This window comes from Salvelinus namaycush, chromosome 29 (assembly GCF_016432855.1).
Source record: "Salvelinus namaycush isolate Seneca chromosome 29, SaNama_1.0, whole genome shotgun sequence".
NCBI classification, from domain to species: Eukaryota; Metazoa; Chordata; class Actinopteri; order Salmoniformes; family Salmonidae; genus Salvelinus; species Salvelinus namaycush.
Window position 1 is genome coordinate 7799382 of NC_052335.1, and position 17439 is coordinate 7816820.

Sequence of the window (17439 nt, forward strand, 5' to 3'; positions counted from 1 at the left end):
TTTGGACGAAACTTGGGTGAATAATGCGTCTCGCCATAGAGATCCAGCGTTTACTAAATTACACTGATTGGCCCAAGGCAGGCGCTATAGTAATTAACAGAAATGTGTTTGTCACATGATCCCAATTGGCCCAAGGGAGGGCGCTGCATCATTGGTGGGGGAGGACATGTTTACTGTTGCCTTGTTTAAAGATTGCACACTGCTTATATAAATCATTAGTTGTAATTTGGTAACTAACTACCCATTTTGTTTCACATGCCATCTGCACATTTGGGAGGATTCATTTATTTTCAAATTGACTGCGATATCAAGACCACCATCATTCCTCAAGAAATTAGGCTGACCGTTTGTAATCTGAAACTTCACATGAACATCTTTGCCCAGAAATGTTTGTACTTAAAACGAATATTAATCAGATACCAAATGTAAGCAAAGGCAACAGTGTTAACTAAAGGATTATTTTGTACATGTAGCATGTATTGTGTCCCTGATAACATGGCTGCACTACTCGTGTTGTGATTTAAACTAATAAAATAACTATGGGCTGTTTTCTGAAAGTGTACTGCATATAGCCACCAGATGTCGCTTGTGTTAGTGATATTAGAAGACACAGGCAAACCAATGGTAGAGATTGTCCTCTTGTTGATGTCTTGGGTATAGATCTACCAACTCCCAGAACATCTCAGTTCTCTAAATACAAGCTGAACTATCCCCATGACAAATACGGTGTTAGCGGAGACAAAATAAAACAGGCTGATGTTATACTGTGAAATACTGACTGCAAAGATCCCTGGTTCAGGATAGTGTGAAAGACCACACCCCACGCATTGTGTGTATATAATAGAACTGCAGGCAGTCGTGTGCCTGCCTGTATGCAATGATTGTGACCTATACCTGTACTTTGACCTGGAACTCGTTACTTTTTCACCAAGAGTGCTATAACAGATGTGCATTCATGCAAGACGTATGGCCAGCAGCTTTAATAAAAAGGACAATTTTACCGAAATACATTTATTTGACAGAATCTGAAATCTAAAAGTGAATTTGTATGAATAGATTTTTGATGCATACATTTTGTGGAAGATTTTTCAGAGATGGTATGTGTTCAATATGCACCACAAACAAATTAAGTAAAAAGACAAACAAGCCTGCCAAACGCAATGAAATCTAACAAAAGTAGAAAATATCGGCATGCTAAATTTTGCGACAAACAATTTCACACTTTTCAAAATGCACATTCTGTACCAGGGAAGGACAATGGGGAAGAGGGGAAGAAGGTGAGTCTATTTTGGGGGATCTGTGTTGATGCCGTATTTCTCCTTCAGAAGCTTCAGCTGCTCCTCTTTCTTCTTTGTGTCCATCTTCTGGAACGCCTGTGAGAGAAAGAGTGAAATGGAAACCATGAATTATACATGCTCAAGAGCAAAACTATACATAGTTTTTTTTACACATCAGACAGGCAATTTATTTTTTTTACATTGATTACAACATTTACCTTGCATTAGCTCCTTAATGGTAGAGTGATGTACATAGTAAACCGCAATATCGGGCCAACTTCCACAACAACGAGCAGTGAAACTACATAGACAGCGTGACGAGAGCGCACCGTCATACCTCCGTCAACGTGGTTCTCAGGGTGCTGCACTGGGAGCGCGACGAGATGTGGCCACAAACGTCAGTGACGCAATAGCTGCGATTTTCTCTGGTTTTATCAGTAAACATTAAACCTTTCTCAAGGCAAAACATTTTACGGGTAAGTAACCTTGTTTAAAATATATACACTGCTCAAAAAAATAAAGGGAACACTTAAACAACACAATGTAACTCCAAGTCAATCACACTTCTGTGAAATCAAACTGTCCACTTAGGAAGCAACACTGATTGACAATACATTTCACATGCTGTTGTGCAAATGGAATAGACAACAGGTGGAAATTAGAGGCAATTAGCAAGACACCCCCAATAAAGGAGTGGTTCTGCAGGTGGTGACCACAGACCACTTCTCAGTTCCTATGCTTCCTGGCTGATGTTTTGGTCACTTTTGAATGCTGGCGGTGCTTTCACTCTAGTGGTAGCATGAGACGGAGTCTACAACCCACACAAGTGGCTCAGGTAGTGCAGCTCATCCAGGATGGCACATCAATGCGAGCTGTGGCAAGAAGGTTTGCTGTGTCTGTCAGTGTAGTGTCCAGAGCATGGAGGCGCTACCAGGAGACAGGCCAGTACATCAGCAGACGTGGAGGAGGTCGTAGGAGGGCAACAACCAAGCAGCAGGACCGCTACCTCCCCCTTTGTGCAAGGAGGAGCACTGCCAGAGCCCTGCAAAATGACCTCCAGCAGGCCACAAATGTGCATGTGTCTGCTCAAACGTTCAGAAACAGACTCCATGAGGGTGGTATGAGGGCCCGACGTCCACAGGTGGGGGTTGTGCTTACAGCCCAACACCGTGCAGGACGTTTGGCATTTGCCAGAGAACACCAAGATCGGCAAATTCGCCACTGGCGCCCTGTGCTCTTCACATATGAAAGCAGGTTCACACTGAGCACATGTGACAGACGTGACAGAGTCTGGAGACGCCGTGGAGAACGTTCTGCTGCCTGCAACATCCTCCAGCATGACCGGTTTGGCGGTGGGTCAGTCATGGTGTGGGGTGGCATTTCTTTGAGGGGCCGCACAGCCCTCCATGTGCTCGCCAGAGGTAGCCTGACTGCCATTAGGTACCGAGATGAGATCCTCAGACCCCTTGTGAGACCATATGCTGGTGCGGTTGGCCTTGGGTTCCTCCTAATGCAAGACAATGCTAGACCTCATGTGGCTGGAGTGTGTCAGCAGTTCCTGCAAGAGGAAGGCATTGATGCTATGGACTGGCCCGCCCGTTCCCAAGACCTGAATCCAATTGAGCACATCTGGGACATCAAGTCCCGCTCCATCCACCAATGCCACGTTGCACCACAGACTGTCCAGGAGTTGGCGGATGCTTTAGTCCAGGTCTGGGAGGAGATCCCTCAGGAGACCATCCGCCACCTCATCAGGAGCATGCCCAGGCGTTGTAGGGAGGTCACACAGGCACGTGGAGGCCACACACACTACTGAGCCTCATTTTGACTTGTTTTAAGGACATTACATCAAAGTTGGATCAGCCTGTAGTGTGGTTTTCCACTTTAATTTTGAGTGTGACTCCAAATCCAGACCTCCATGGGTTGATAAATTTGATTTCCATTGATAATTTTTGTGTGATTTTGTTGTCAGCACATTCAACTATGTAAAAAAAAAAGTATTTAATAAGAATATTTCATTCATTCAGATCTAGGATGTGTTATTTTAGTGTTCCCTTTATTTTTTTGAGCAGTGTATATAATAGTAGGAAAATGGCAACTCACCCTGGCTTGCACACGTTGAAAGGTTCAGTGTCACATTTTAGGCGTGTATTTAAAAAAAGACAAAGTGCATTCTACATGGGATGATCTAGCTAGCTGTATTGATCACTTCACTTGCTATACTCCCAATTTCATTGGACATTTGATACAATTACACCACAAATGGCCACTCTGGTCAGCGGGTGCGCTCAACCCCACCCTCCACGACAAGCCGGCAAGGCTCCGCCCCCAAAAGGGATTTTCCAAGGGCCATTTTCCTATTTAGTTATACTATTATTGAGATTTGTGAATTTATATTTGATATTGTGTTTCTGTGAATCTACATCTCTGCAATGCTCTGGCTGCCAAGACAAATAGACTAAAAGGGCAAAACTACGCTGCTTCAAGGTATCCTTGGCCTTTTGCGTGCGGTATATCATGTCTCAGAGATCAGCGCGAGTTGTTAAAACTGCGGCTCACGTTAGGGAGATGGTACGTTGTAACTTTGGTCATAACAAGCGCGAAGAGCGAGGCTAAACTTCGCCGATGTATTGGTCGCGCAGCTTCACATTGCAGCAGAGTGAAGCGCAGTAGCGCACCCATGCAGGTCCTCTGTGTGAGTGCATCATCTCGCATCGCTTGTCTGCAATATCTGTGGTTCATCCTGTTGCTCGTGGCAACATCAAATTGCTTTGTCTCAGTTTAATTAAAATGATCACAGAGCTGGACTCTTCCTCCAGACACCTACAGGGTCAAATGTAACGTACCAGCATTGCCTACACGGTTTGTTCAGTATAATTTCTCTATCTACAAAGCGATGAAAGTTATTAATCCCTAACTAGATACCCCTTTGAGATGATTTATCGACAATGGTAAGACACTCTGCCAGGTTCTTGATAGAATAGATCATACATAGATCTACGTACCCTGTTTGCATTGTAGTATAAAACTACAAGATATCTGTTACAGACGTTAAATCCAGACAGGTGATCGCAGGCGTTCTTGGCATCAAAGATGTCCTCGTAGACCACGTAAGCTGTCCCTCTTGATTCCGGTGTGTTTCCACTGAAAAACAGGGCACAACAAGACAGACATAGAAGACAAGGATGAGACTTTGTGGTTGAACACCTGCCACAGTTCTGCAGACTACACACAAGATTATCCCTAGAATTGGGCTGATCCCATCCAGAGCCACAATCTTCAACTTACGTTCGAATCTGTCGTATTGGTCCATACTTCCCAAAGATGTCGTACATTTCTTCAGCTGTGATCTTGTATGGTAGATTTCTAATGTAGAGTATTCTGTTGACTTCAGGTGGTAATCGAATCTGCAAAGGAAACAGAATTCGTAACTGATAAGCTCCATTTAAGCCATGTTTCCATTGGCACTTTGAAATCAACCCAGGTTGGGCTGGCTCAAATTGCGTTTCCACTGCCTCCAGAAATAAAATGTTATGTTGATAGGTAGCCAATATGTGACTGCAGCTGGCTTCGCTAATATTGCTAGCTAGCTAGCAAGATATTGGAGAATTTAATTCACCCTCACCAGGACCGCAAAGAAAGAGCGAGCTAGCGAGGGACAGAAAGATTGGAGGGGCACAGCCAGGCTTGTCGGCCACCAGTCAAGTAGGCAGACAGCCTACATCTTTTGATTACCAATGGACAGTTCTATCGCAATGCTGTATTTCTTGGCTTGCAATGTCTCACGCAAGTTCACTAAAGTAGGGGCTATCAATGAGTAGGCAGAGCTATTCTACACGCAACAGACCTAAGATCAAACACACACTAGCGTTCTTTATAGTGGAGAGAAAGAGGAGCAGGCGAGGAAGAGCGGATCAGGCCAGGCAGAGTCAGACCCGTGCGCATAGACGATATCTTGGTAATCTATATTTAGCAACGTCTCGTAAATTCACCAAAAGTATATATTAGGCTTTCAAAGAGAATGGTTAAACTATTCTGCATAGAGCCAGTGAAGTTGAAGATTGCCAAATGCATCAGTTTAATTAGGCCTAAATGTGAAATAAAAAGTATTGCCTATAGCTTATTTAATGAAACCCTGGATGGCTGTTGATGTCCTAGGTCAGGGCTCACCAATCCTGTTCCTGGAGAGTTACCTTACTGTAGGTTTTCACTTCAACCCAAGTTGTAACTAACCTAATTCAGTTTATCAACCAGCTAATTGTTGAATCAGATGCGCCAGATTAGGGTTGGAGTGAAAACCTACAGGATGGTAGCTCTCCACGAACAGGGTTGGAGAGCAATGTCCTAGGCAATAGATCGCAAAGCAGCATCCCCGCTAAAAGTTGGAAATGGCAAGTTCACTTTCTCATCCATAAACATAGTCAAGTGCAAATGCAGTTCAGAAGCTCAAATCAGCAGGATGTGGGGCATTGTTATCAGGAAGGACATCTACCATGGATGGATCGCTAAAATAATGATTATGAGCACACTTCATCAACGTAAATATTATGGGAGAACTATACATAAGGCAGCTAAGCACGAGTTATCAGTGTAGCCTATTATCATCTAGACATGACGTTGAAATATCTTCACGCCTACAATAACCTCCAGGCTTCTGTTATAAGAGTCAATTCAATTTGAAAAAAAATAATTACAAGGGGCATTTTGGAAAAACAAATCCTGTGTGAATCATCGGCTGGAATAACGCACATGCTTGGATAATAATGACAGAACCAACATCTCTAGTAATGCCTGTCTGGACAAGGCTATAACATGGAAAAGAATAGGCTTATCAGCGTAGAGTGCACGCATCATCCAATGGGATCCGTCAAGGGTTCACACAGCAGAAATAACACTGTAATATTCTAGTTCACACATCACCTTCTATATTAAAAAATAGGCCTTTTTTAGGCAAACGGGCAGCATCATGCTCATGTCAGTCCACTAGAATGCAAATGTAGTCTTCCTAGTAGGACTAATGAGATGGTGTATTGTGTGTGCATTGTTTCAGCACACTTAGGGAGTAGAGCCAGAGTTGACTCCTACGACTCCAATCACAAGGGTCGGGGTCATGCACCACTAGTTTTATTTAACTAGGCACGGTATTTAAGAACAAACTCTAATTTACTATGACGGCCTACCCTGGATGGTGCTGGGCCAATTTTGATACTGCCTGGAATCGAACCAGGGTATGTAGTGACACCTCTAGCACTGAGATGCAGTGCCTTAGACCGCTGTGGCGCATCCAGCAGTGATCCGCTTGGTGGTAGCATAATAAAGGCGTCACCAGCCCGAATTCTAATTGAGCTGACACCAGTTGTGAAACCGGGCTGTGCAGGCCTGCGTTTCCCTCGACCCAGCTCAAATTTGAGAATTACATTCGAGCCAGCTCTAATTTTAAGTGCCGGTGCAAACGGGGCTTTATTTATAACCAAATCAAGTAAAATAAGTATCAACAACTGTGCCAAGTTATAAACAGTAATGTCAACGTTACTAACGTTAGTTACGCAGTTGCAAGCAAGCTACCAACGTTACTAGCTAACGTTAACTAACGTTAGCTAGTCAACTCGCATAGTTAGCTTTCTAGCTCGAGACTTCAGTAAAAATGGCACGCTATCATTTCCCTACGAAAAAATACGTTTAAGTTGTGTTCTATAGTTAACGTCTTCATAAAATACAAATTAATCGATGAAGCCATCCGCCTTTATTTAGCGTTTCTTAATAACGTTAACGTGGCTAGCTAACGTCTTTAGCTAAGTTAGCGAGCTAGCTAACAGTACGCGTCGTCAGCCATCCAGCTACCACGCTAGTTCTGTATTTCTAGATAGTAAACCTGACTCGGTTGATTGTAGCTATCATTTGAACACAAAAAATATAATACATGTGAACTTACATTAGCTCGTTTAGCTGCTTGCATAGCCATGGTTGTATATCTGTACAAACTGTTATAAGAACAAAAATTGCGTACTGCTTTGGTCGTCGACACAACACGGACAGACGCAGCTTGTTTACGTATTTCCGTTTCCAGACGATTCTTCTGCTGATGATGATGATTCTTCTGCTTCTTCTTCTATGGTATAATGGCGTTCGCAACAATTACATGTGCATTCCGCCACCTACTGTGAATAATAAGGGTCCCAAAAAGGAAAACATTTGGGTAAAAATAAATAAAATAGGATACAAACTACCAAAACATTCATTAACTAAACAAAATGAACCTGCTTTTCTGTAAAAATCTCATTCTAATCAGGATCAGAAGCCTCCTGTGAGGGCAGAACATTTCCTAGCGACAATAGTCCTTTTTGTGCTTCTACCATGAAGTCTTGGAGCCCCAAAAACTTTTTGGCTGCAGATATAAAGTCTTTTTGGACTTCAGTTTCTTGGACTTCTTAGACACTTGTGCTGTACAATTAATCACTGTGGCTATAAATTCCACAAAATCCACCTTCTTCACAATGAGGGTATCCAGTTCACTTGATTGACAGTGTGTGTGAGTGTGTAGGGTCCTGTGAGTGTGCATAGAGACAGTGCAATAACTGAAATAAAAGGTCAATAAACATACAAGGTTAACTCAGAAAGTCTGTGTAGCTATTTACTGTATCAGTCGTATAGTTTGGGGATATAAGCTGTTCAAGAGCCTGTTGGTGTCAGACTTGATGCACCGGTACCTCTTGCCATGCGGCAGCAGACAAAATCGTCTATGGCTTGGGTGGTTGTCTTTAACGATTTTCCGGGCCTTCTTTTCACACCGCCTGATATAGAGGTCCTGGATGGCACGGAGCTCGGCCCCAGTGATGTACTGGACTGTCTGCACTGTAGCGCCATTCCAGCTCTGTAGCACCATGCGATTAAGGGCGTTGCTAGTGCCATACCAAGCACTGATGCAGTCAGTTAATATGCTCTCAATGGTACAGCTGTAGAACCTTTTGAGGATTTGAGGGACCATGCCAAACTTTTTCAACCTCCTAAGGGAGAAGAGGCACTGTCGCGCCTTCTTCATGACTGTTGCGTTGGACCATTTTAAGTCTTTAGTGATTTGGACGCAGAGGAACTTGAAACTATCTCAAATCAAATCAAAGTTTATTTGTCATGTGCGCCGAATACAACAGGTGTGTAGACCTTACAGTGAAATGCTTACTTACAGGATCTAACCAACAGTGCAATTAAAAAAAGAAGAAGAAGGTATTAGGTGAACAATAGGTAAGTAAAGAAATAAAAACAACAGTAAAAAGACAGTGAAAAATAACACTAGCGAGGCTATATACAGTAGCGAGGCTACATACAGGCACTGGTTAGTCGGGCTGATTGACATAGTATGTACATGAAAATATGGTTAAAGGGACTATGTATATATGATAAACAGAGAGTAGCAGTACCTACCTGCTCCACTGCCGCCCCGTCGATGTGGATGGGGGCGTGCTCACCTCCGTTTCTTGTAGTCCACGATCAGCTCCTTGGTCTTGCTGACATTGAGGGAGAGGTTGTTGCTCCAGCACCACACTGCCAGGTCACTGACCTTGCCCCTGTAGGCCTGGTCAGGCCTTCCACCGTCGAGTTGTCAGCGAACTTGATGGTGCTGGACTAGTGCATGGCCACGCAGTCGTGGGTGAACAGGGAGTACAGGAGAGGACTAAGCACACACCCCTGTGTCAGCGTGAAGGAAGTGATGTCAGGGAGTCCAGGATCCAGTTGCAGAGGGAGGCTTTCAGAACCAGAGTACTAAGCTTGATGACGAGCTTGGAGGGGACAATGGTGTTGAATGCTGAGCTGTGGTCAATGAACAGCATTCTCACATAGGTATTCCTCTTATCTAGGTGGTTGAGGGAGAGCAATTGAGATTGCGTCGTCTATGGATCTGTTAGGGCGGTATGCAAATTGGAGTGGGTCTAGAGTGGCTGGGATGGTGGAATTAATGTGTGCCATAACCAGCCTCTCAAAGCGCTTCATGATTACCGAAGTGAGTGCTACAGTGTGGAATAAGGGGTAATTAGAGAGATGGTTGGCCATGGAATACACATAAAATGGGGTGCTGGTGTGCTTCTGCACCTCTTTTAGGTCGTTATCACAAATATCCGGCCCATGTTCAGTCATACTCGGGGTCTCGCGTGTGTCCCTCGATGTCATTCCGTCTCAGTTGCAGCATTCAAATCGTGGGTCTGTGAGGGTGTTGGTGAAATGGATAAAGGTGGAGTCAGGCGCAGGACACAGAGATGAGTATAGTCCGACAGTTTACTCAAAAAATGAAAGAATAATAACACAAAAATCCAAAGCACAAGAACACGAACCCACATGACAAACAATAACACACAAAACAGAGAGGGAAGCCAGGGGATTAAATAAGGAACATAATTAATGGAATCAGAAATCAGGTGTAATAATGAAGACAAAACCAAACGAAAATGAAACATGGATCGGTGGCGACTAGAAAGCCGGTGACGTCGACCGCCGAACGCCGCCCGAACAAGGAGAGGGACCAACTTCGGCGGACGTCGTGACAGTGAATCACAACATTAAAGACGATGAGTGATCACAGCATATCCACAAATTGAGCCATAGGCAATACAACTTAAGCATTGAGGACAGCCTTTTGTTGACAACATGGTGGTTTACACTATGTCTACTGTGTGTGTGAATGATGGAAGAATCTTACCCCAGCTGTAGGTACATTTGTGTGTGGTCACTTAGGCTTGCACATCAACCAGTACTGGGACCATTGTAGACTTGGGATGCTTGCTCTCAAAGTGCTGCTTGAATGAATTCGGGTCTGCGTCGATAGAGGTCAAGTACAAAATGGAGGAAGTTAATGATCTGTGGCTTAGATTGAACTCAAAGCTGACACAAATGATAAACTAAGCAATATGATGCAACAAACTACTACACATATGAAAGACTTTACCACACAGGCCAGTACAATAGCCTACAGATGGAGAGGAACCTAAAGGCAGCTACCGGATCAGAGCACGAGTGGTGGAAGTTGGCAGAAGTGGATGCTGAGTTCAAATTAAGCAGCGCGTCAAGTAAATTTGGTAGTAGTAGTAGTAACGAAAACTGGAACAAAAAGGAAATTGGCTAAAATTGGAGTAGAGGATACATGTGTAAATGATAATGAATCGCTTCTTGTTGGGATGCGTTTTATTTTTTATTTTTTTTGCGGCGTTTATTGAGTTAAGGATGCACGTGGGAAACCCATTTGAGGTGTCGAAAATGGTGAACTATGCGCTTGGAAAAGTGGAGTCTGTCAGCGTGACCAGGAGTGTATTTCTGAAGAGCTGAGGATGATTGCAGTGGTCCTCAAAAGAATCCGGACAACAGAAGTTTTGTGTTTTGAACTTCGGAGTAGAGCACATGTAACAGTAGAACTTTAAACCGTCCCCTCGCCCGAGGTGGGAACCAGGGACCCTCTGCACACATCAACAACGGTCGCCCACGAAGCATCGTTACCCATCGCTCCACAAAGGCCGCGGCCCTTGCAGAGCAAGGGGCAACACTACTTCTAGGTTTCAGAGCAAGTGACGTAACTGCTTGAAACGCTAGTAGCGCGTACCCGCTAACTAGCTAGCCATTTCACATCCGTTACACACACATAAAAGGAGTCATCTCAGGGGTGACGACGGATGTTCAGGTTGAATACCTGAAGAGAATTCCTGGTGTGGTTGGTTTCTGGCGTCTGACCCGCTGGGCGAATGGAGAAAAATAAGAAAGTCTGTCTGTTCTGTTGTTTTTTGATAAAGAGCAAATACCTACCCATGTGAAGCTTGGTTATGTAAGATACGGCGTAAGAGCTTTCGTTTTCAAACCACTGCAGTGTAAGAATTGTAAAGGATTTGGCCATGTTTCAAGTGTGTGCAGACGAACAGAATATACTGAAGAACGGTGTGTAGAAGGACGACGGTGTTGCAATTGTGGTGGGGATCATGATCCTGAGTTCCTGGAGTGCCCGGTAAGGGTGAAGGAGATTGTGGCGGCAACAGTTAGAGCGGTCAATCGAATCTCCTATGCGGAGGTGATTAAAATAATTGAGAAAATAAGTGATGCTAGTGAAGATATGGTAGTGGATACACCACAGACTGTAGTAAATGTTTGCTGTCAGACAAAAGATAAGGTGTGTTAAAAAGGTGGATTTTGTTGCGTTCATTGCCACAATTATAAACTGTACAGCACAAGTCTCAAAGAAGTCGAAGAAACTGGATATTATTGTGGCTGCGGCAGAAAAGTTTTTGGGACGTTTTTACATCTGAAGACTTGAAAGGGGTACTGGTGCTGGAAGACCCGCTATCCCAGGTTCCCCTTGAGCCTGTGTAGGGATCAGATCTGTTTAATTTATTTCTTTATTTTTAACAGAAAAGTTGTTTTATTTTATATCAACAAGTTAAACTTCAATTTGAGAGTGGAGCTTGCATTATATATAAATACACCCCTATATCGCCGTGATTCGGTATGTTCATTATTTAAGTCAGGTGTTAGAGTTGGCCTGGGACAAAACTCCTGCTCTTCAGGACTTCCTCCAATGTCTGAAACAGACCAAAGCAGAATAATAGTGTTCCAGGTTGAAACAGCTTACCTAATTGAGAGGTGATAAGACTCGCGGACACCCATTGGTTCTGGAATAGAGAAGGTGCAAATAAGGTTAGCAATTTGGCATCATTAACATGACAGTAATTCTACCTTAAAAACAAATGTGTGAATAACAATTCATTTAAATCCCACCGTAGCAGGTAGGACTAAATAAGGTTACATAACCTTGCCTACCAGCTATACTAATGATCTGCTGTCCAGAGCTTTACAGCAAACATATCAATGTTTTCCCGCAGTAAAGTAAGTACACTGTTGACTTACTTTTGGGCATCCTGAGTGGCGCAGCGGTCTAAGGCACTGCAGCTAAGTGTTTGAGGCATCACTACAGACACCCTGGTTTGAATCCAGGCTGTATTATAACCGGCCGTGATTGGGAGTCCCATAGGGCGGCGCACAATTGGCCCAGCGTCGTCCGGGTTTGGCCGGTGTAGGCCGTCATTGTAAATAAGAATTTGTTCTTAACTGATTTGCCTAGTTAAATAAATAAAATGTCAAATTAAAAGATGCTAATCAGCAGTGGTGTAAAAGTACTACTTAAGTATTTGTTTGGTGTTTCTGTACTTTACTACTTATATTTTTGACTACTTTTACTTTTACTTCACTACATTCCTAAAAAAATGTTGTCTTGAACGCACCATCAATACAGACAGAGAGGAAGAGGAAGAGAGAGGCCCAACTCGGCGGAACATCTACCTCCCTCCAGCAGATGGCGTTTTTATTTTTTTCTCCAACCAAGCAAGGAGTTTTTCTACGAGGTCAATGAGACAGTGGTGTATAGTACTGAACTAAACATACTTTATTAAAGTACTACTTAAGTCGTTTTTTGGGGGTAACTGTACTTCACTTTACTAATTATATTTTTGACAACTTTTACTTTTATTTCACTACATTCCTAAGGAAAATGTTGTACTTTTTACTCCATACATTTTCCCTGACAACGCAAAGTACCTGGTACATTTAGAAAATGTCACGATCGTCGTAACGTGAAAGAGAAGAGGACCAAGGCGCAGCGTGAAGTGAATACATAATCTATTTATTTAAGCGACGTACTGAAGAACACATAAACAAAACTACAAAAGTGAAGCTATACAAAACAAATAAGTGCAGACACTGGCAACTTAGACATAGACAATCACCCACAACCTACCTACCTAATGACTATGGCTGCCTAAATATGGCTCCCAATCAGAGACAACGATAGACAGCTGTCTCTAATTGAGAACCAATCTAGGCAACCATAGACTTACATAAACACCTACAATGAACACAACCCCATGAACTCTACAAACACCCCCTAGACAATACAAACACCCTAGACGAGACAAAAACACACAAACATCCCCCATGTCACACCCTGACCTAACTAAAATAATAAAGAAAACAAAGATAACTAAGGCCAGGGCGTGACAGAAAATTGTGAAATTCATGCACTATTCAAGAGAACACATGGTCATCCCTACTGCCTATGGTCTGGCAGACTCACTAAACACAAATGCATCTTTTGTAAATAATGTCTGAGTGTTGGAGTGTGCCACCGGCTATCCGTGAATTTTAAAAATAAGAAAACGGTGCTATCTGCTTTGCTTAATATAAGGAATTTGAAATGAGTTATACTTATATTCTACTTTTGATCCTTAAGTATATTTGAGCAATTACATTTAATTTTGATAATTAAATAAATGTAAAACCAAATACTTTTTGACTTTTACTCAAGTAGTATTTTACTGAGTGACTTTCACTTTTACTTGAGTAGCTTTCTATTAAAGTATCTATACTTTTACTGAAGTATAACAATTGGGTACTTTTTCCACCACTGCTAATCAGTCCATCTCTGAGAACTCCCAAAAAGCCAGACTCAAATAATACAGCTACAAGTAAAGTAGTACTTGAAGTAGGGTCCCCACCCCTCACCTACAGACACAAACAAACATTATCAATAATGCCTTGCTTCACCATCTAAGTTAGCTAGCTAGTTAACTTGCAAGTTAGACTGTTGGTTTATAAAAGCCAAAGAAATCTGAACTCGTTTTATGAATTACTCATGCATTTAAATGCCTAGACAAAGAGACTGCTAATTTAGCCATCTAGCCAGGCTAATGTTGCTAACTAGCTAACCATGAGCTAGCTAGCTAACATGTATTAGAAATTAAAACTAGCCCAGACAGTTCACATAATTGTCAATTTAAAATAACTTTTGCCAAATTATGATTTACTAAATTTAGCTAACATTAGATAGTTCATCCAGAGATTCTTACATTTGCCTTGTCCATCATGGCCCTGGTAAGTGACAAGAAGCTTGAGACAAGAATTTGTAGTTCTGTATGATAGCCATATTAGCCGCTAATTAGCATTTCATTTTTGGGGGGTAAATACAGGCGAAAATATTGATAAGTCACCTTGTCCGAGAGAGATTTACAAGGTTATCAAAATGTCACGCCAGGGTAAGCCTACACAAAACAAGCCCTTATTTGAAATAGTTTCTAAAAGCCACAGTGGATAAAACGAATTGTGGAAAAACTATTGGAACCATTTCCGTGCTTGACCACTACTTTTTATGGGTATTAATGACTCATACTGTGGGACTCAGTGACGAAGTTTGAGCTCCCCACAGAGTACAGCCCACTCCTTACTTCAGAAGTATCCTCCTGAGCAATGAAAACACTGGCTCACTGCCAACTCTGCATGCATAGCCTTGGGTCACTTTTGGTGAAAAACAATCCAAAGTCAGTACTTGTCATTCCAATGAAAACACACACCTGCTAGCTAGCAATACCTCTTGATTAAAACTGATATACAAAGACCCCTATTTGGCCCCAGAGTCCAGATCAACATGTCCATTATAATATATACAATTATTCGTATCCTAGGTTTTACATCCAACATCTTAAAAAATGAAATTACATGATTTGTGTAGGACCTAGATTTGTGTAGGGTATAAGGACTTTCTCAATGTTGTCAATTTGCTAAATATATTGATGATGATAATAACTATCTTATTTATGCTTTGATGATGCCGCTGCCCCCCTATGGAGTGGGGTGGTGATAAATATTTGTGGCCAAGTGCAAAAAAAGTTTTGCCCTAGACCTTTTTTTTTAATCCGGTCATTCCACTTTCTGCTCAGAAGTTACCAGTGGTGGGAAAAGTACCCAATTGACATACTTGAGTAAAATTAAAGATACCTTCATAGAAAATGACTCAAGTAAAAGTGAAAGTCACCCAGTAAAATACTACCTGAGTAAAAGTCTAAAAGTATTTGGTTTTAAATATACTTAAGTATCAAAAGTAAATGTAATTGCTAAAATATACTTAAGTATCAAAACTAAAAGTAAAAGTATGAATCATTTCACATTCCTTATATTACGCAAACCAGACGGCACCATTTTCTCGTTTTATAATTTATTTACAGATAGCCAGGGGCACACTTCAACACTCAGACATGAGTGAGTCCGCCAGATCAGAGGCAGTAGAGATGGCCAGGGAAGTTCTCTTGATAAGTGTGTGGATTGGACCAGTTTTCAGTCCTGCTAAGCATTCAAAATGTAACAAGTACTTTTGGGTGTCAGGGAAAATGTATCGCACAAAAATTACATAATTTTATTTTGGAATGTCGTGATGTAAAAGTAAAAGTAGTAAAAAATATAAATAGTAAAGTAAAAATACCCCCCAAAACGACTTAAGTAAAAATACTTTAAAGTACTACTTAAGTACTTCACACCACTGCCCATTATTTCACACCTCAGTGAGCTGTGTACTAGCCTTGATGTTTCAAAGTATACTCCTTACACATATGGTTATGTGCTGAAAAAAAGAAAACACCTGTACCATGTCAGATATAAAGTTGAAATGTATTCAATTATGAGTTTGCATGCTAATATTAGACTTTATATACATGAATTATGAAATGATTAAAAATATTGATAACATTACAACCATGAGGCCAGTAGTCATTTGACTGCAGGAAAGGCTACTATGGTCATATTAATTTGATTAGTTAATCAGAAATGGTATTCCTTCCTTCCTCTATTTCTGTGTACATTTTACTTTTCTTTAAGTAGTGTACAGGACAGAAATAAATCAAGTGACATAGTCTACATGTCAACAGAACATATCATTGAGTGGAATCAAGTCTCTTGTCTCTCCAGGGACTTGGACGGCATTCAGAGACGCTGCTGCCACATCATTGGCACTTCCTACAACTTGGGCTCCTGCACGATCACACAAGTTCTCTGCACCAATTGCGTACACATCAACAGCATGCTCTCAGGAGTTGAAAGCAACAAACCACACTACCAGACACCAAATATCATTCTTGGCAAGAGCTCTCAAACTAGGCAAATGACGTTCTCCATCACTAAAGGCATTTGATATGCTTATCTGTTGATTTGGTGTTTTGCCTATTTGTTGTGTACAACTTTTGATGATACACCTTTGATGATATATTTAGGCAGATTATATATTTTTACCTGTTTTTGCATGACATCCCATTTCATGTGTGTTTCTGCATATGTACCAATATGTTCAAACGTCAGCACAAGAACTGTTCGTCGGGAGCTTCATGAAATGTGTTTCCATGGCTGAGCAGCCGCACACAAGCCTCACCATGCGCAATGCCAAGCGTCGGCTGGAGTGGTATAAAAATCGGCGCCATTGGACTCAGTGGAAACGCGTTCTCTGGAATGATGAATCACGCTTTACAATCTGGCAGTTTGATGGACGAATCTGGGTTTGGCGGATGCCAGGAGAACGCTACCTGCCCGATTGCATAGTATTAACTGTAAAGTTTGGTGTAGGAGGAATAATGGTCTGGGCTGTTTTTCATGGTTCGGGCTAGGCCCCTTAGATCCAGTGAAGGGAAATCTTAATGCTACAGCACACAATGACATTCTAGACGTTTCTGTGCTTCCAACTTTGTTTCAGCATGACAATGCCCCCGTGCACAAAGTGAAGACCATACAGAAATGGTTTATCGAGATCGGTGTGGAGGAACTTGACTGGCCTGCACAGAGCTCTGACCTCAACCCCATAAAACACTTTTGGAATGAATTGGAACGCTGACTGTGAGCCAGGCCTAATCGCCCAACATCAGAGCACTAATGCTCTTGTGGCTGAATGGAAGCAAGTCCCCGCAGCAATGTTCAAACATCTAGTGGAAAGCCTTGCCAGAAGAGTGGAAGCTGTTATAGCAACAAATTGGGGACCAACTCCATATTAATGATCATGATTTCGGAATAAGATGTTCGACGAGCAGATGTCCACATACTTCTGGTCATGTAGTGTATGTTGATTGTAAAACATTGTGTTTTGAGTTCAATAAGGATCGTTGAGAAATAACAATTATACCTACTAAAAACTGATAATCTCCCCTCTTTGATACGGACAACTAGTTGCTTCCAAAGATGTTGTTTTTCTGCAATTGCATATTGAAATATTATATAATCACAAGGGGGGAGAGTGAGTGTGAAAGGCTCGCTCATTACAGCAGCCGGTCTCAGCAAGGCAAGCACAGCTGACGGGCATACTCTTTTATTACTTTACTTTTGAACAAAT

At 42.1% G+C, this 17439-nt stretch overlaps 1 protein-coding gene across 1 annotated transcript; it reads right to left on the reverse strand.

Moving 5' to 3' along the window:
* Positions 1-965: 965 nt before the first annotated feature.
* LOC120024537 (splicing factor 3B subunit 6) lies at positions 966-7343 on the reverse strand. The gene is made up of 4 exons (XM_038968815.1): positions 7210-7343; positions 4566-4684; positions 4283-4421; positions 966-1373 (listed from the first exon to the last, which is right to left on the reverse strand). The coding sequence occupies exons 1-4, from the start codon at positions 7237-7239 to the stop codon at positions 1284-1286; spliced, it is 378 nt and encodes a 125-aa protein (XP_038824743.1). The 5' UTR covers positions 7240-7343; the 3' UTR covers positions 966-1283.
* Between the last annotated feature and the right edge of the window lie 10096 nt (positions 7344-17439).

Coding starts and splice junctions, on each gene's coding strand:
- LOC120024537 (XM_038968815.1), bottom strand. CDS start 7,239: ATGGCTATGCAAGCAGCTAAACGAGCTAAT. Junction 4,422..4,565: donor CCAATACGACAGATTCGAAC/GTAAGTTGAAGA, acceptor CCTGTTTTTCAG/TGGAAACACACCGGAATCAA. Junction 1,374..4,282: donor TATACTACAATGCAAACAGG/GTACGTAGATCT, acceptor TTTCTCTCACAG/GCGTTCCAGAAGATGGACAC.